A 14,302-nucleotide genomic window follows, 5' to 3' on the forward strand; every position below is an offset into this window, starting at 1 on the left:
GTAGAAATCTACCTGCCATGGTAACTTATGATGAATTATACACAGAATTGCTTTATCTGTTACGGACTCCTTTCTAAAATGCCAGTATCACTTCCATTGTTGAAAAAAACACTGGCAATTACACTTTTGGAAATTACACCTTCAGATGCTTTCAGTAGTTCACATGGGACATGTTCAGGAATATACTGAGTTTTCAGTGTAGTTGTAGAACATAGAGTTGTTTTATCTAAAGCTTGTGCTGGGCTTTTTGCAAGTCTAAATACCATATTACCTAATTTTGCTTTTAGATTTCTTGTTTCTTGCACAAGTATCTGAACAGTATTTTCCCTTTGGAAGGGTTAATTCTCCCTCAGCTTCATATTGGTCTTCCCTGCTGTCTTCTGGAAATAAGCAACGATGGTGAATGTTAATACTTCATTGATGGTATTCATAAGGCAGACTTCCATCTGTCTTGTTAGTGGAGTTGCAAACTTGCTTAAAACATTGTAGATTTCTGTTACTCTGTTAAAGTGTTTATTCATGTTTCTGGGCAAGCCTAATGTTCTGCAATCTATTTTCAAGTATTTCATAGTTACAGAATGCCAGTGATCTGACAGGGAAACTTGAAAAAAAAATTTAGTTAAATAGTAACTGTGCTGAGGGAAAAAAATTAATTGTTTGATAAATTTCAGTTGGCAGAAACGTAATGAAGTGCTTGAGAAGCTTTACAGTGATGTCTCTTGGCAGCTTTATGATTTTGTTTTCGGTCAGTGCTGGTATCCATATGCGTATTTTCACAGGTTGTGATGCTGTTGCAGGTTGCTCCACAACAGAGTCTGACTGACTGTTGTTCAAACAAGGAACTGATGAATCAACAGGCCAATGTCCAAAGTAGCTTGCTTTTCCATACCCTGGTGCCGAGGGCTTATGCTCAAATGTTTGGATGTATCCTCCTGGTTTCTGATTCTTGTTCTAGGAATTAAAAGTAGAGCAAAAGTGAAGAATGCAGTGGGGCATGGTTACTCTAAGTGCTGAGCTACCTATATGTGTAGAATTTGCAGTCTTATCTCTGTTTCATTCCCATTCAGACAGATAGGGACAGAAAACGGTCAACATGTTGCTGTTTGAAGCAGCAAGGCAAACAATTTGGGCAAAATATCATTGTCTGCATTGGCGTGTCTCCAGGATCTTGGGTTTGTGTCCCTGCTCCTGTTTAAAAGCTTCTTGTCTAATTCTTCATAATAAATGTCTCAAAGATTTGTATTGTAAAGAAGGGAAGGGACCCTTTCTAATGAACATGTGTTACAGCATAGTTTATAAACTATTTTTTTGTGATTAAAATTTTCTTAGTTAACATTGTGTATTTTAGCGGCCTGAATTCAAGGAATCAGTAGAGTTTTTAGGAGGGTCTGTGCCTAGCTATTTTGACTTGCAAGGAAGAATTATTGACATTCAATCAAAGCTAAAATAGTGGAACAGTCCGTCCTTTAACAGTGAGTCAAAACCTGAATTACCAGTAGTTTTGATTACAGTGATACTCTTAAGAAGGTGGGGTGCTCTAACTGTGAACAAATGCGCACCCAGTAGGTGATAGTCTTTCATACAGTGTTTTAAAACTAAGCAAGAGTTGCTTCTGGTTTTGCTGAAGCTTGTAATGGAGGATGGTGGCCTTTTTTGAAAGAGGAAGTGCTACTAAAATGACTGGATTATTTAGGTTAAATTTTATTTTTGGCAAAGAGGTTAATGAAATAATTGTTGGCAAAAACATTAGCTTCCTTTTCTTATACAAAACCTTAAAGTTAAATGATGCTTCTTCTGTAAGTAGTTTCATTTCACCTTAGGTTTGGTCCTGAACATGTTTCAAAACATAAAACTAACATATTTTAGGTAAATGGAATACTTTTCAAGTAATCTGAAAAAAAACTAATCCCCAGAGCCTGAGGGGGGTTCATCCTAGGCTGTTTTGCAGATCAACTGTTTGTTGAAATAGTCTTTGCATAGTCAAGGGTTGTTGTATACATTCATGATGGAAGAAAACTTGTCACTGTACCTTTTTGTTTATCACTGGTATCATCTTATTTGGTTATTTATAGGCCTCTCACCTGGACTTTATGTAGGTGTAGATCTTTCTCTCCTCTCAGGCCTGTTGTGACCAAAGATACATTCTAGGAGAACTGTAAGGGCTGTCCCACCGGTTTGCATCAAATCTTTTCCAGAATTCCAGTTCTGTGTGCATTTGAATTTGAGATCCTTGGTGTAAGATTTCTGCTTCCCTGAATTAGGCATTTATTGTGTGGTCTGAGAATGTCATTATAAAGAACTTGGCAAATTGGCTTTGAAGCTATGTGTGTGTCTTAAACAATAATTCAAAGTGCTAAAATATGAAGTGTCCTAGAAGTTCCTAGTGCGGCTTTTGACCTCCTCTTGCTTAAGCGCAGCACTGATTGCAGGCTTGAAACATGGAAGCCAATAGCAATATTCAAAGATAAGACTTATTAAGACCTGTTAAAGAACATCAGACTTCTAATCTCACTCTTGCAACTGCACTAAATATTAACCTTATAGCTTTAGCGATGTTTTTAATCTTGTATTTCATCATGAGATACTGCATCCTCTTTTGCCAACTTCAGAATTTTTCTGAAGAAGATGCTATTCATAAGATCCTGCCTAACAGAGCTGGGTTAATTTCCTTTATCTTTGCCTTGAGTCACAGGCAGCATTGTGAGAGTGCATCAGCCACTCTCTGGTTCGCAGCGCAGTGAAGTATGCGGAAAACTTCGAGCTGGTGTTGGTAAATCGTGAGGAGGAACCTTCAGTAATTGAAACAAGGAAGTTTGTTGTTCCCAGCATTGCTAAACTGACACTCTTCATGCACAACATTTAACTTGTTCCCTTTAAGCAAGTCCTAAACCTCCTCTGTCATGTGTTATATCATTTGAAGATTTTATGATTCTTTGAAGAGTTGGGAAAGTTCAAATAGACCATCAGTTGCTGCATCTTAGCTTCAAAAACTGAAGCAGCTAGTAAAATACTGTAGAACTTGCAGTCGTTTTGTTAAATAAACAGAATTTATGAAATGGCAGGTCCCCTTAGAGCAAGCCTGTCATGCTCAGATGCTAGTGAGTACATTATCCAACAAAGTTCATATCTTTTCTAGTTTTCACTCCAAATCAGGAATCAGTTTCAGTCTCAGAATGAAAACTGTCTCTCCTGGTGAAAGTGCAACAGTTTCTGTAAACTTCACTGACCTGTGTGGGCTCTTAGCATGCTTAATCGTCGCTTCCTTCAGCAGAGGAATAGGGAGATTAATCTCTGACTTCCCTTCAATAGCTACTTTAAAGAAAAGCAAATGTCAAAAAAAAAAAAAAAATCCCAAACCCTTGGTTTGAGAGCAAGCCAGTTATGTGGGGAAGGAAGGGAAACAAGGAAAATATATTACTATGCAAGATATTATCTTTGCATAGTAATTCCTCATATGTGCATGAGTTCAGAGAGGGTATGATAGGATAAGACAGACTTGGTGTCCAGAGTGCCAAAGTAAACTCACTTGCAGGAAAGAGAGTGTATTTCAAAATTAAAAACTACAGGTCACAGGAAAAAATATTGGAGAAGTCTTTCATGTGGCTTTTTCTGATAGCCACGTTAACCTCTTCATGTAGTGTCTTGGTTGGCTGTGGGAAAGAACAATATAGGCCTATTTTAAATAAATCAGAGTTCAAGAGTTTAAGGTACCATGTAGTGTTCTGTAAATGCCTATTTAAAAATAGTACTAGTACAGAAGTGAACAATATTTTGTGAAATCCATAGTCATTAGTGCTAACAGGTATTTACTGCTGCCCTGTCCACTCCAGGGCAAGCTTGAATTTTCTTTCCAATTGAATTTACTGTTTCTAATCAATTGTCTTGCTCTTCTGCTTTTTATGTGTATGGAAGTGTTGTGCAGTTTTTAACTCGTCACGTTAGTGCAAACAAGCAACATGGATGATGATAGTTGATGATTTAGGTGAGGTTTTGTATTTGATGGTGCTAAAATTTAAAAACAGATTTTTATGACTCTTTCCATCATTTTGCATTTAATGTTTGCATTAAGTGACAAAATTAATTTCTGCATCAGTGACCAATTTTTGATATTAAATATTGGTATTACTTTAAATGCCTGGAATAGCGTCCCAGCTAATTAGTTGGCATAAAGATTTTTGAAGTTATTGCGAAGCCTTGACTTTCAGAGAAATGCAATTAGCCTATCAAAGATCACCTCAAAGCATCTAGAGTTAATATTTGCGTAGAAGGTAAACAATTTTAGCAGTTAAAATTATGTATATTAGTAAAAATACCAACACTTTTCTTTGCATTACCTCAGCTTTGACTTGTATTTTGTGACCAGAATCACAGCACACTGGACACCACAAGCACAGGCTGGAGCCTCTTAGCTTAGGCAAGTGTAACACGTAAATGGAGGTGAATGGGAGTGTTACAAGAAATTGGTGTGAGCAGTGGGTTGGTGTGATATATGATGCCTGTGCTGTGATGAGAACCTCATCAGTTTTGAAAATGTATTAATTAAAAAAAAATCTTGCAGAAGGAGGGAGCTTCCATCCCATTCTACAGTTTCTTTTAACCCATGTTAGGCATGTATCTGAGGGGTTTTTATGTACTGAGCCATTATTTAGGTTGGCTGGTTTTGGATGATTGTATGAAAAGTTAGTCCGCCTCTATAGTTATCCTCATTTAACAAATGTATTCTGTACTGTACAGTTCAGAAGCAGAGACAGATGTGAAATGCAGTGCGGAGCATGGGGTCCAGTGTGGGGTCCAGCTCCAAGTTTGTCCTTCTGTAGGTAGTTTAAAGCATTGCTGCCCTGTGTTTAGGCTTAGTTTTCTGATTATTTCAGTGCAGTGGTTTGCATTGAGCTGTCCTTTCACTTTTTAATTCAGTACAGGTGGTCTGCTGGGGTTTCCCTTGTGAAAGTCCTGCAGGTATGTTACTGTCGTCTTCGCATTCCCCCCTTTTTTGTATTGTTGTAGGAACTGCACGTGATGCTTTGTAGGCAAGAGCAAAAGCAGCAGCAGTGGCAGAGTGGTGTGAACTTGAGTTGTTAAGTTCCATTCAGAGCTGCAGTACTGGGTTTGCAGTGCTCTGCTGCTGCTGGTTTCCTAGAGAACAGGACAGAAGGATTAATGACATCAGATGTTCAACTTGGATCCTCTCTCCTCTACTACTCCTGGTCCCAGTAGTAAAGTGCATGTGCAAGCAACTGCTGTGTAGTTCTCTGTTTAGCTGTAGAAAGAGTTCAAATTTATTCAAATTCTGTTCTTGCTGGTCTTGTTTTCTGTCCTGGAAAAGTGAAAAGTAACACCAGAGCTGAGAGATAGGGTGGGAGTCAAATGCTCATGAACATAACAGAGGGCAAGCAGTGGCGTATTTTAGTGGAAAATCATTATACTTTGAGGTACTTACCTGATGTACTTGAGTAGCAAATTCCTGTTTTCTTTCCTGAGAAAGATAAAAGACCTTTTCCCTTCAATGTGAGATGTTTTCTGCTTTTTGTAGGCCTTGGTAATGAATGTAGAATGTATGATTCTACATTCGACTTTTCAAGAGAGAATGGGGTTTTGGAGAATTACGATCACAGATGCTTTATATTAAGGTAGCATCCCACCTTTCCTTTCAGAATGGTCATGGTTTGGCTGAGCTGCTAACAACTTAACTGTCATTTGAGGAGTTGCTCAGAAAATGTACAAATGGGAGAATTGAGAGATTTATTTTAATTAACAGTGTGGTACTTTTTGAAGACATCATCTGATAAATATCTTATCTGACACAATAGTTATAATAGAAATTAAATATGCATCTTTATAACCTGCAGGGTGTGTGCTGTTAGTCCACTTACAGTGAGGTAAACAAGCTTGTGGCTTTGTGATGGATGTGCTACATGAAGCAACTCCTGTTAATTAATGAGTGGGTTTCTTAGTGTTATGTGCTTCAGCCTGCAGTCAGGAGAGTGCTGCTTAAGACTTGAAAACTGAGAACAAGCCATAAGCAAACTGAAAACTGCTCATGACACAGTCACACTTGTCTTAAAGGCACATGACACTTATCCAGCACAAAAATTTCTTTCCAGTGGTTTATTCCTGCTTGGTAGGCACTCCTAGTGTTTTTAAATGGTAAGATTTTTGTTAGGTTTTATACTACTAAACATCTAGTGCATTGCATTACTGAGGAGGATATGATCTGGTCCGTCTCTGGAGCGATGTTTGAGTGGACGTCAGATAATAACTGCATGTAAAACTTCTCTGTGTGCAGTAGGACTGCAGAAATTCTGAGAGACCTTTCAGTGTAGTGAAATGATTTCCTTTCATTTTAAGCATATATATTTAAAATACAGTGCATAAAAGGCTAGACATAAAAATGATAATCACAATTGTTTGTTGGTAGGGGTCATCCTGTTATCTTCCTGTTGTTTGGGATTAGGTGAGTGAATAAGACTGTAATTTTACCCTCTTCCCGTTTTTCTTGCTCTTGACTGAGTTTTTCGTATACCCTGTACAGAGTCCTTATCATTTACCACTATCAGGTTTCTTTGGTATTTTATCACCTTTGTTTAGTAACTTATTGCTTGGCATCTTTTGGACAACTAATTACTGTAATGATCTGAGTTTCTAGACTTGCAGACTAATCAGTTCTGGCATACTGTTCATTGCACGGGTTTGTGTGGGTTAGAAAGCTCATCAGTAAATGATGGGAGTTCTGAATTGCTTGTGAAGCCTCACACAGAAATGTTTCAGAGCTATTTAAATAAGGAAATGTAGCATTCCCTTTAAATAGCAAGGTTTGCCATTTCTCTTGAAATCTCAGCCTTTCTTAGAGGAGAAACTGCATTTTAAGGGATAATTAATAGAATTGCAGAACAATTTTGGAGGCTATCAACCTTATAAAACAACAGAAGTTTTTTGTTCTTTGTTTGGTTGTGGTTTTTTTTTCAAGCAACTTGTGAAGTAGATGCAGCAACTCCAAATGATTTGAGCTCATGTTTTCTGTTGCAGAATGTTAAAGAAATACAGCATTAAAGTTTAGGTTCTTGTGACACTATTTCTTGCTAACGCTCAGTTACCTTGTGGATTTTAAAATACCTTGGGTCTGCCAAGTGTCCTGTTGTGGGTTTGGCCCCAGTGCTTATGTCCATGTTCCTCTTTGAGAACTCAGAAGTTGCGATGTTCTGGGGGTGCCTGGGAGTAAGTAATTTTCTTGGCAGGAAGGAAAACTGAAACAACTCAGATGGTACTTTTCTCGGGTTTTTTTGAGTCTAACTTTCCAGCCGCTCTGCTGGCACGTACGCTGGATGCATGTACATTTTGAAACCTCCATCTGACAGACTTGTATAAATGTCTAGGTCTAAACACTAAGCTCCAGAGGTGAATTTTCAACTTCTTCCACAACTGTTTAGCTAATTAACAGTTAAACAAATTGAGAGCCTTGTGATGATTTCTAATAGTAGTGCATTCACGACTTCTGTAGACACATGCTGTGACTAAATGTTTATGTCATGTCAGCTTTTTAATTGCTGTTGTGTAGTACAGAGTTTACAACTGATGTAGGGACAGTGATGATTGCAGAGATCGCCATGAGCAGATATGCTTTTGGGGTTGTTGGATTTCTCATTTGCAGCTATTTTATCCACTGTGGTAATGGAACTGCTTTGCAGTATATTTTATTTTCAATACTGCCATCCTTTGAAAGATAGATTGTCTCATCTGCTCTGCAAAGAAACTGATTTCCTACTTTGAAAGGAAAGATGGAAACCCGTGAGTTCTGTCGCAGGCTTTCTCTGTGAGCATGATACAGCTTGGTAAGGTTATTCATCTACAGAATGGTAACATGTGCCCTGTGCAGCAGGATGATCATTCAACTCTTATATTAACAGCCAAAATCTTTTTTTGAAAGTATTCTGAAACAGCTACCTGGTGAAAATTGAAAATTTGTATCACTGTTCATAACACTAAGAGGGAAACTTGCAGCCTTTGAGGATTAGGTTTTGTCAGTTTGTCTTGATGATGCTCTGTAACCTTATAGATAAAATATCCCATATCTGAGTTGGCAGCTTTACCTGGACCGAGAACATGATTAACTCTTGACATAGTACATATGCTTTGGGTATTCAGAACCCTGGTGAACTAATAAAGAAAAAGTAACCTTTGTTTAAAGAGAAGCTGATGTATTAAATGTGTAGCATACTTTTTGAAGAGGCATCTCTTATTTCTCCTACGAACTATGTGATGTCTTCCACAGGTGCTACAACTCTTTTCAGAGCTGAGGTCAGTGGTGGCTCTGATCATTTCTGCTGTGGTGTCACGATCCTCATGGTACATATGTGTGTGATAGGTGGTGGGAAAGTATGTTATCTTTCACAACAGAAAGAGGATTTCTGGCCTGCAACTAGAAGCTTGTTATGAGGCTTAAGTTAAGCAGTTCACCTCTGTTTGGAAAACATCTTAGGCTTTCTCATGTTACTGGAAGTGTATTTCTGTATTAGCCTTGTGAAAAGTTTATCTTAATCTGTGTTTGAAGTTTCTAAAATGTTTGCTAGGAAGAGTTCTGCACAAAGCCAAACTCAAATCTATTTTTGTTTGTGCTTGCTGGTAGAGCAGTGAAAAGTTCTTTTATTCCAGTGAGCTTTTTTGTTTTATGATGTTGCTGTTTGCAGGGTGAAAGTTAGTTGTCAGCACTTGCATTTGTAAATCTCTTTTTAAGGGCTGATTACTCTGGACTGAAAGTTGGCAGGCAAGATCTCAGCCCTAGAGCATTGTTTGGGGTTTTGAATGTTTTTAAATAACAGATCTATCTGACTGATTTGATTGAGAGAGCACATGTTGCTACTCATACCCTAGTAACTCTAGACAGTGAAACAGGTTGCATAAAAGCACCTTTTGGATGCGAATTATAAAAATTAGAGATGACTGCTAATAAAAGCAGGAGTATCAGGGGCTACACTTCAGGGAGGTTTTGGGAGATTGGCAGGGGCAGCAGTGGTTTTGTTTGCTCTGTAACAATCAAGTAGATGTCTTTTCCAAACTGTTTGCAAGGTTGTGGTGCATGTGGATGCAGTGTGTGTATAAATACCTTCAGACTGTTGAACATTAACTCTGCCAGTACTATAAGATACCTAAATCTGCACTAAAATGCTGTGTAAAGGTTAGCCTGATACTGGCACCACACTTACACACACATGTGGCTTTTGGATGAGAGCAGTCCCAGCTCTGCTTGGCTTGGCACCCAGACAAGAGTGATCATGTGGTTGTGTGCACTTATCTGTACAGTCATCCTGTGAGCCATTGCTGGTTTGTATCTGGTATCTTCTCAAATTATGGAATTCTTATAACAAGACAGTTTTGAAAATATTTGCTAGTAAAGAATAATGCTGCCAACTTTAAAAAAACCCAAAACCTCAAAACCCCACACAAACAAAAAACCAACAACAAAAAAACCTCACAAAACCCACAACGCAAACCCCACATCTTTTTATTTGTGAAGGTGGTTGTGGATGTTGCAGACTGAAACCACTAGGCTGAAATACCTGTGTTGCTCAGCCAGGTGGTCTCAGTCTCACCTGAGAATGTTCTGGTAACTCCTCAGATTAACCACTACTGACTAGGTGTCCACAGGGATGGACATTTCTGTATGAGGGAAGGCCGACTGCCCCCATTGCCCTCAAACTTAGGAGAAAACAACTGTATTAAGGTGCTCTTCCCCTTCCTGTTGCAATTACCAGTCTAGTAGATTGAGCACTGTATTACAGTTTTGGGGACAGCAAGAACTTCATCATTGAATGTTATGCAATTTCTGAAGAAACATGTTTTTACCATGTATTTTAACCTTCTATGTTTTGCTTACTTACAAAGCAGGTTCAAACTGCTTTTGATAAGTCTCAATAAAATCTATGCAGTTCCTCTTGGATTAGGTAGTTGTCAAAATAAGTATTTGAATGTCTCTAGATATGTCGAGAGTAGACTTACTCTCACGTTGCTGAACTTGACTCATTACTCTGCAATGACCAAATGGCAAACCAGCAGAAAGCATAATGATTTATTAAGTGCCTTTACAGACTTGAAATTATTACAAATGTATAAAAGTATAAAATATATAATTTACAAAATTATAACTGGTTGCTTCTAAATCAGTTCTAAATGCAGTCCATTCTGTAGACTATGTGTAGACATAATTTGTTGAAGACAGATATTTTTGTGAAACTGCTAACTATAGAGTAGAAATACTGTTTAACAGCTTATTTAAGAGATTGTGTGTCTCTGAAAGTTTTTCTTGTGGGTTTTTCTTGTTTTAATAACTTGCATTAATGGGCCCATGGGAACTTAATGAAGTTTGGCAAAGCCCAGCACAAGATCCTGCACCTGGGTTGGGGCAACTTCCAGTATCACCACAGGCTGGGGGATGAAGGGATTGAGAGCAGCCCTGCTGAAAAGGACTGGGGGTGCTGAGGGGTGAGAGGCTGGACATGACTCAGCAGCATGCACTGGTAGCACAGAGTTGCTGTATCTTGGGCTGCATGCCCAACAGTGTGGCCAGCAGGTCCAGGGAGGGGATTCTGCCCCTCTGCTCCACTCTGGTGAGATCCCACCTGGAGTGCTGCTTCCAGCTCTGGGATCCTTAGCCCAGGAAAGACATAGACCTTGAGATGAGTCCAGAGGAGGCCACGAAGATGGTTAGAGGGATTGAATGTCTTTCCTATGAGGAAAGGCTGAGAGCATTGGAGTTGTTCAGCTTAGAAAGAGAAGGTTCCAGGGAAAGCTCACTGCAGCCTTCTGGTACTTGAATGGGGCTTTTTACCAGGGCATGTAATGGTAGGACAAGGGGTAATGGTTTTAAACTGAAGGAGGGTTGATTCAGATTAGATATAAGGAAGAGGGTTTTTGCACTGAGGATTGCCCAGAGAGGTGGTGGTTGCCTCATCCCTAGAAACATTCAAATTCAGGTTGGATGGGGCTCTGAGGAACAATCTAGTTGAAGATGTCTCTGCTCATTGCAGAGGAATTGAACTAGATGAACTTTAGAAGGTCCCTTCCAGTTAAAAAACTATTCTGTGATTCTACGAAAGAAAAAATTGCCGTCTGATTCTGATAGCTCGGTGTTCTGCTGTAGGTAGTGCTATCTCTATCCCTAACGGGTTTGCCAACTTGCATTTTTCTCTTGAATGTCTCCTGCTTATTGCAGCAACATGTATTTATGCAAAGATATGGTTTATCAGTCAGCAGTTCAGTGTATCTGTTAAAGTCATGGGCAAGTTAACTCTTCGGTCGATGATAATTTTTATTGCTGCATTGAAATGCCCCATTTAACTTGCTTACTAATTTGGCTATTAGACTAGCATCAAAAGAGGATAAACTCTTCCAAACCATCAATCCTTATCTGTAGTTTCTAGAACTACTGGCTATTGATTGTGGTTTGTGTAAATAAGCTTTTATATGAAGATATATATCAATACATGAAAAGCATGCTAAAACATATCCTGTGAAGAGCCTTTAATATTCCATGATTTTTATTGTTTCTCTCTCTGAAGTAACACTGCCTTTTTCCACAAACACTGTATTCTCTAACATGATAGTCATGGGAGTCTGTAGTCATGTATGTTTTGTTCTTTAGGAGTCTGGTTAGTGGCAACTCTACAGTAGAAAAATTCATCGCTTTAACTTTCCAGAACAGCCCTGCACGTGAAGTCATTTTGAAGTACATCACAACTGATGGGATTTTGCAGCAGAGCAGTTGACATCCTGGGGGCTCGTAGCAGTGTGATAGTACTAAGTGAAGAAAATTGCAAAGGAAGCTCTTCCTGTGTGGGGGATCTTTCCATGTGGCTTATCCATTTGCAGAAAGGCAATAGCTGATTGTTGTTAAAATCACGGGAGTTGGAAGGCAGGCTGTATCTTCTTCAAACAAATTATAATATCTCCCTTGTTTTGAGAGCCATTTTGATCCTAAATGATCAAAATTGAACTTAAATACATAGGTTTGACATTGTAATTATTAAAAATAATTTGTTTACAAGGTGGGTGGGTTTAGCGTCGTGTGTATCACAACAAATCTGTGCATCTAATGATAATATAATTATTAGTTTGAGTAGTGCAAACAAAGTTACATAGAGCTTCAATCTACACCTGGCCTGTGGTAAGCAACTTGAATGAGTTCCTGACTTTCTGCTATGTAAACTGTGGGTATATTTATGTGTGTGTTACGCTGTATGTGAGGAATAGCATAATTTTTTTTAATTTCACTTTTGTGTGGTTTTTTGTCTGTGCCATTTCTTCCTTATTTAAGTAGTTTCTATTCCAAGCTGAGAGTTAGGAAAAGAAACTTCTCGCAATGTAACAGTGACACAGTACATGTGTTTCTTTTGAAACGTATTTTTCATGCTGACTTTACATCAATAGCATGAAGTGATAAGCAACTGTTCATCTAAGCTGAATGGTTCATCCTCTTGGGGATGTCAGTATATTTGTTTCTTCAATTATATGTACAAAATATCTTTTGCATAATCCCATAATGCAGGTGCTTGAATCAGTTAATACGGGAATGTCATAATTTTACTTGAAAATTTTGGAATGTATTTAGTCAGTTGTATGAAAGGCTTTTGCTTTTGTCCATTTCAAAATATCATATAAAGGACATTCCATAGAAGGCCATAATACCATAGACTGAAAAAAATACTTCTTAACGCCGGTTTTTGGAGTCAAGGTAGCCTAAAAGGAACTTATGTTGTTAAAGAATAGAACAATACTATTAACTTCCATGTGCTGCAAATCTGTAATTTTTTTTTTTTTTTTTTTAAGGAGCTTGTGAGGAGTTTGGTGTCGCCAATATGAAGGCAATAAATTTCTCTCATGCATTGTTAGAGATGCAGTACTGGAATTTCCATGTGAATAAGAAACTAAAAAGGCATATCATGAAAAAAATAATTTAAAAAAAGCCTGATTTTTACACCCCTGTATTACTTTGAGACTTCACACTTTAAATTAGCTTTTGTTGTTTTTTAAATACCTTTTTTTAAAAATAACAGCATTAAACAGTAGCATCAAATTTCAAAGCAAAGTCACTAGACTTTCAACTTTACTCAGATTTTTACTTGTCTAATCAAATAAAATAACATTTTGGGATGACAGAGCAGAACAACTGGTTGAGTGTTACTAATCGAGCAGAACTGTTGTAACATGCTTCTTAAATGTTGCAAAGATAAAGTGACCATCAGAGTAGTTATAGAAGACAAAGGTTGGTTTGTGACTAAATGCTTCTTAGTGAGTGGAGTCTGTCAGGTGGTATGAAGAAGTCACGGTTTGAAATCCAGTCTCGATAATTAAGGTGAGAATCAAGAGAAAGTTTCCCAGTGGAATTTCCCTGCCCAGTGCTGTAGCCAGTGTTCATCTGCATTCCCAAGGCAGATGAACAGTGACTGGGAGCTGAGTGTATCCTCATCTTCTGCTGTAATATTTTCTCTAGATGCGTAATCCTGACCATATTGTGTGGAAGTTCTTTGGACCTTCAGTCTGTATCAGCATAGCGTGTCTGGAATGGCTGTGGGTTCTTGGGAATTTCAACAACCACTTACAGAATCTTTTGTCTTCCTATTTCCGCAGCTTACAAAGGTGACCAGTAAAGTTCTCTCTGAGCAGCCAAAAAGCAGACAGCTCATGACTTCTGATCAGGACACTAAAGTTGTGGCTGAACCGCAGGTGCAGCAAGTACAAGAAGTTAAGGACGGTTCTCATCTAGTAAGTATTATAATTACATGTTCCCCTGGTATAAGTGTTGTATGAAACATTTTTTCTTTTACTATGCCTTAATCAAAATTGTAGGTCAGAACGTTTTAGAATACAGTTGGCTGACAGACAGCATTGCAGCATTAACCAGCTAGAACAGAGCTGTTGGAAGTGCCTAATTCTCCAAATCCAGTAGGAGTTTCAGCTTCACTTTCCTTCAGCTCTATGGGGATTTAAATAAACTGCAAATTACGGCAGTTTGCACTCATTTAAGGTACAGGGCTTTTCAGGCTATGCAAGAATTGTATTATCAGTCTTTAGGCTCATGCTCACACATTAACATGTGAGGAAAATGCAGGAAATGCACTTGATGTGTATGTGTAATTGAAAAATGTACAAACCCATACAAATAGGAAATAGCAATCTGTAACAGGAATTTTGCTCAGTCAGTTCTACCAAATGGCCCGCGCTGCTGTTTCCGATCCAGGAAGTTGCTGTATGGTTTTGGCAGATCATACAGTGGATTGTACTGTGTATATGTAGGTTGTAGTAAATGTTACAT

At 38.4% G+C, this 14,302-nt stretch overlaps 1 protein-coding gene across 4 annotated transcripts in view; it reads left to right on the forward strand.

Annotated features, from left to right (window-relative positions):
• LARP4B (La ribonucleoprotein 4B) overlaps positions 1-14,302 on the forward strand; it is a 57,550-nt gene that overhangs the window by 4,642 nt on the left and 38,606 nt on the right. For all 4 annotated transcript variants that reach the window (XM_064637790.1, XM_064637813.1, XM_064637807.1 and 1 more), the window contains exon 2: positions 13,618-13,752. In XM_064637790.1, coding sequence (XP_064493860.1) covers positions 13,672-13,752 — 81 coding nt within the window. In that variant the 5' untranslated portion in view covers positions 13,618-13,671. The remainder of the gene's footprint in view (positions 1-13,617; positions 13,753-14,302) is intronic.

Source organism: Pseudopipra pipra, chromosome 1, assembly GCF_036250125.1.
Source record: "Pseudopipra pipra isolate bDixPip1 chromosome 1, bDixPip1.hap1, whole genome shotgun sequence".
Lineage (NCBI taxonomy): Eukaryota > Metazoa > Chordata > Aves > Passeriformes > Pipridae > Pseudopipra > Pseudopipra pipra.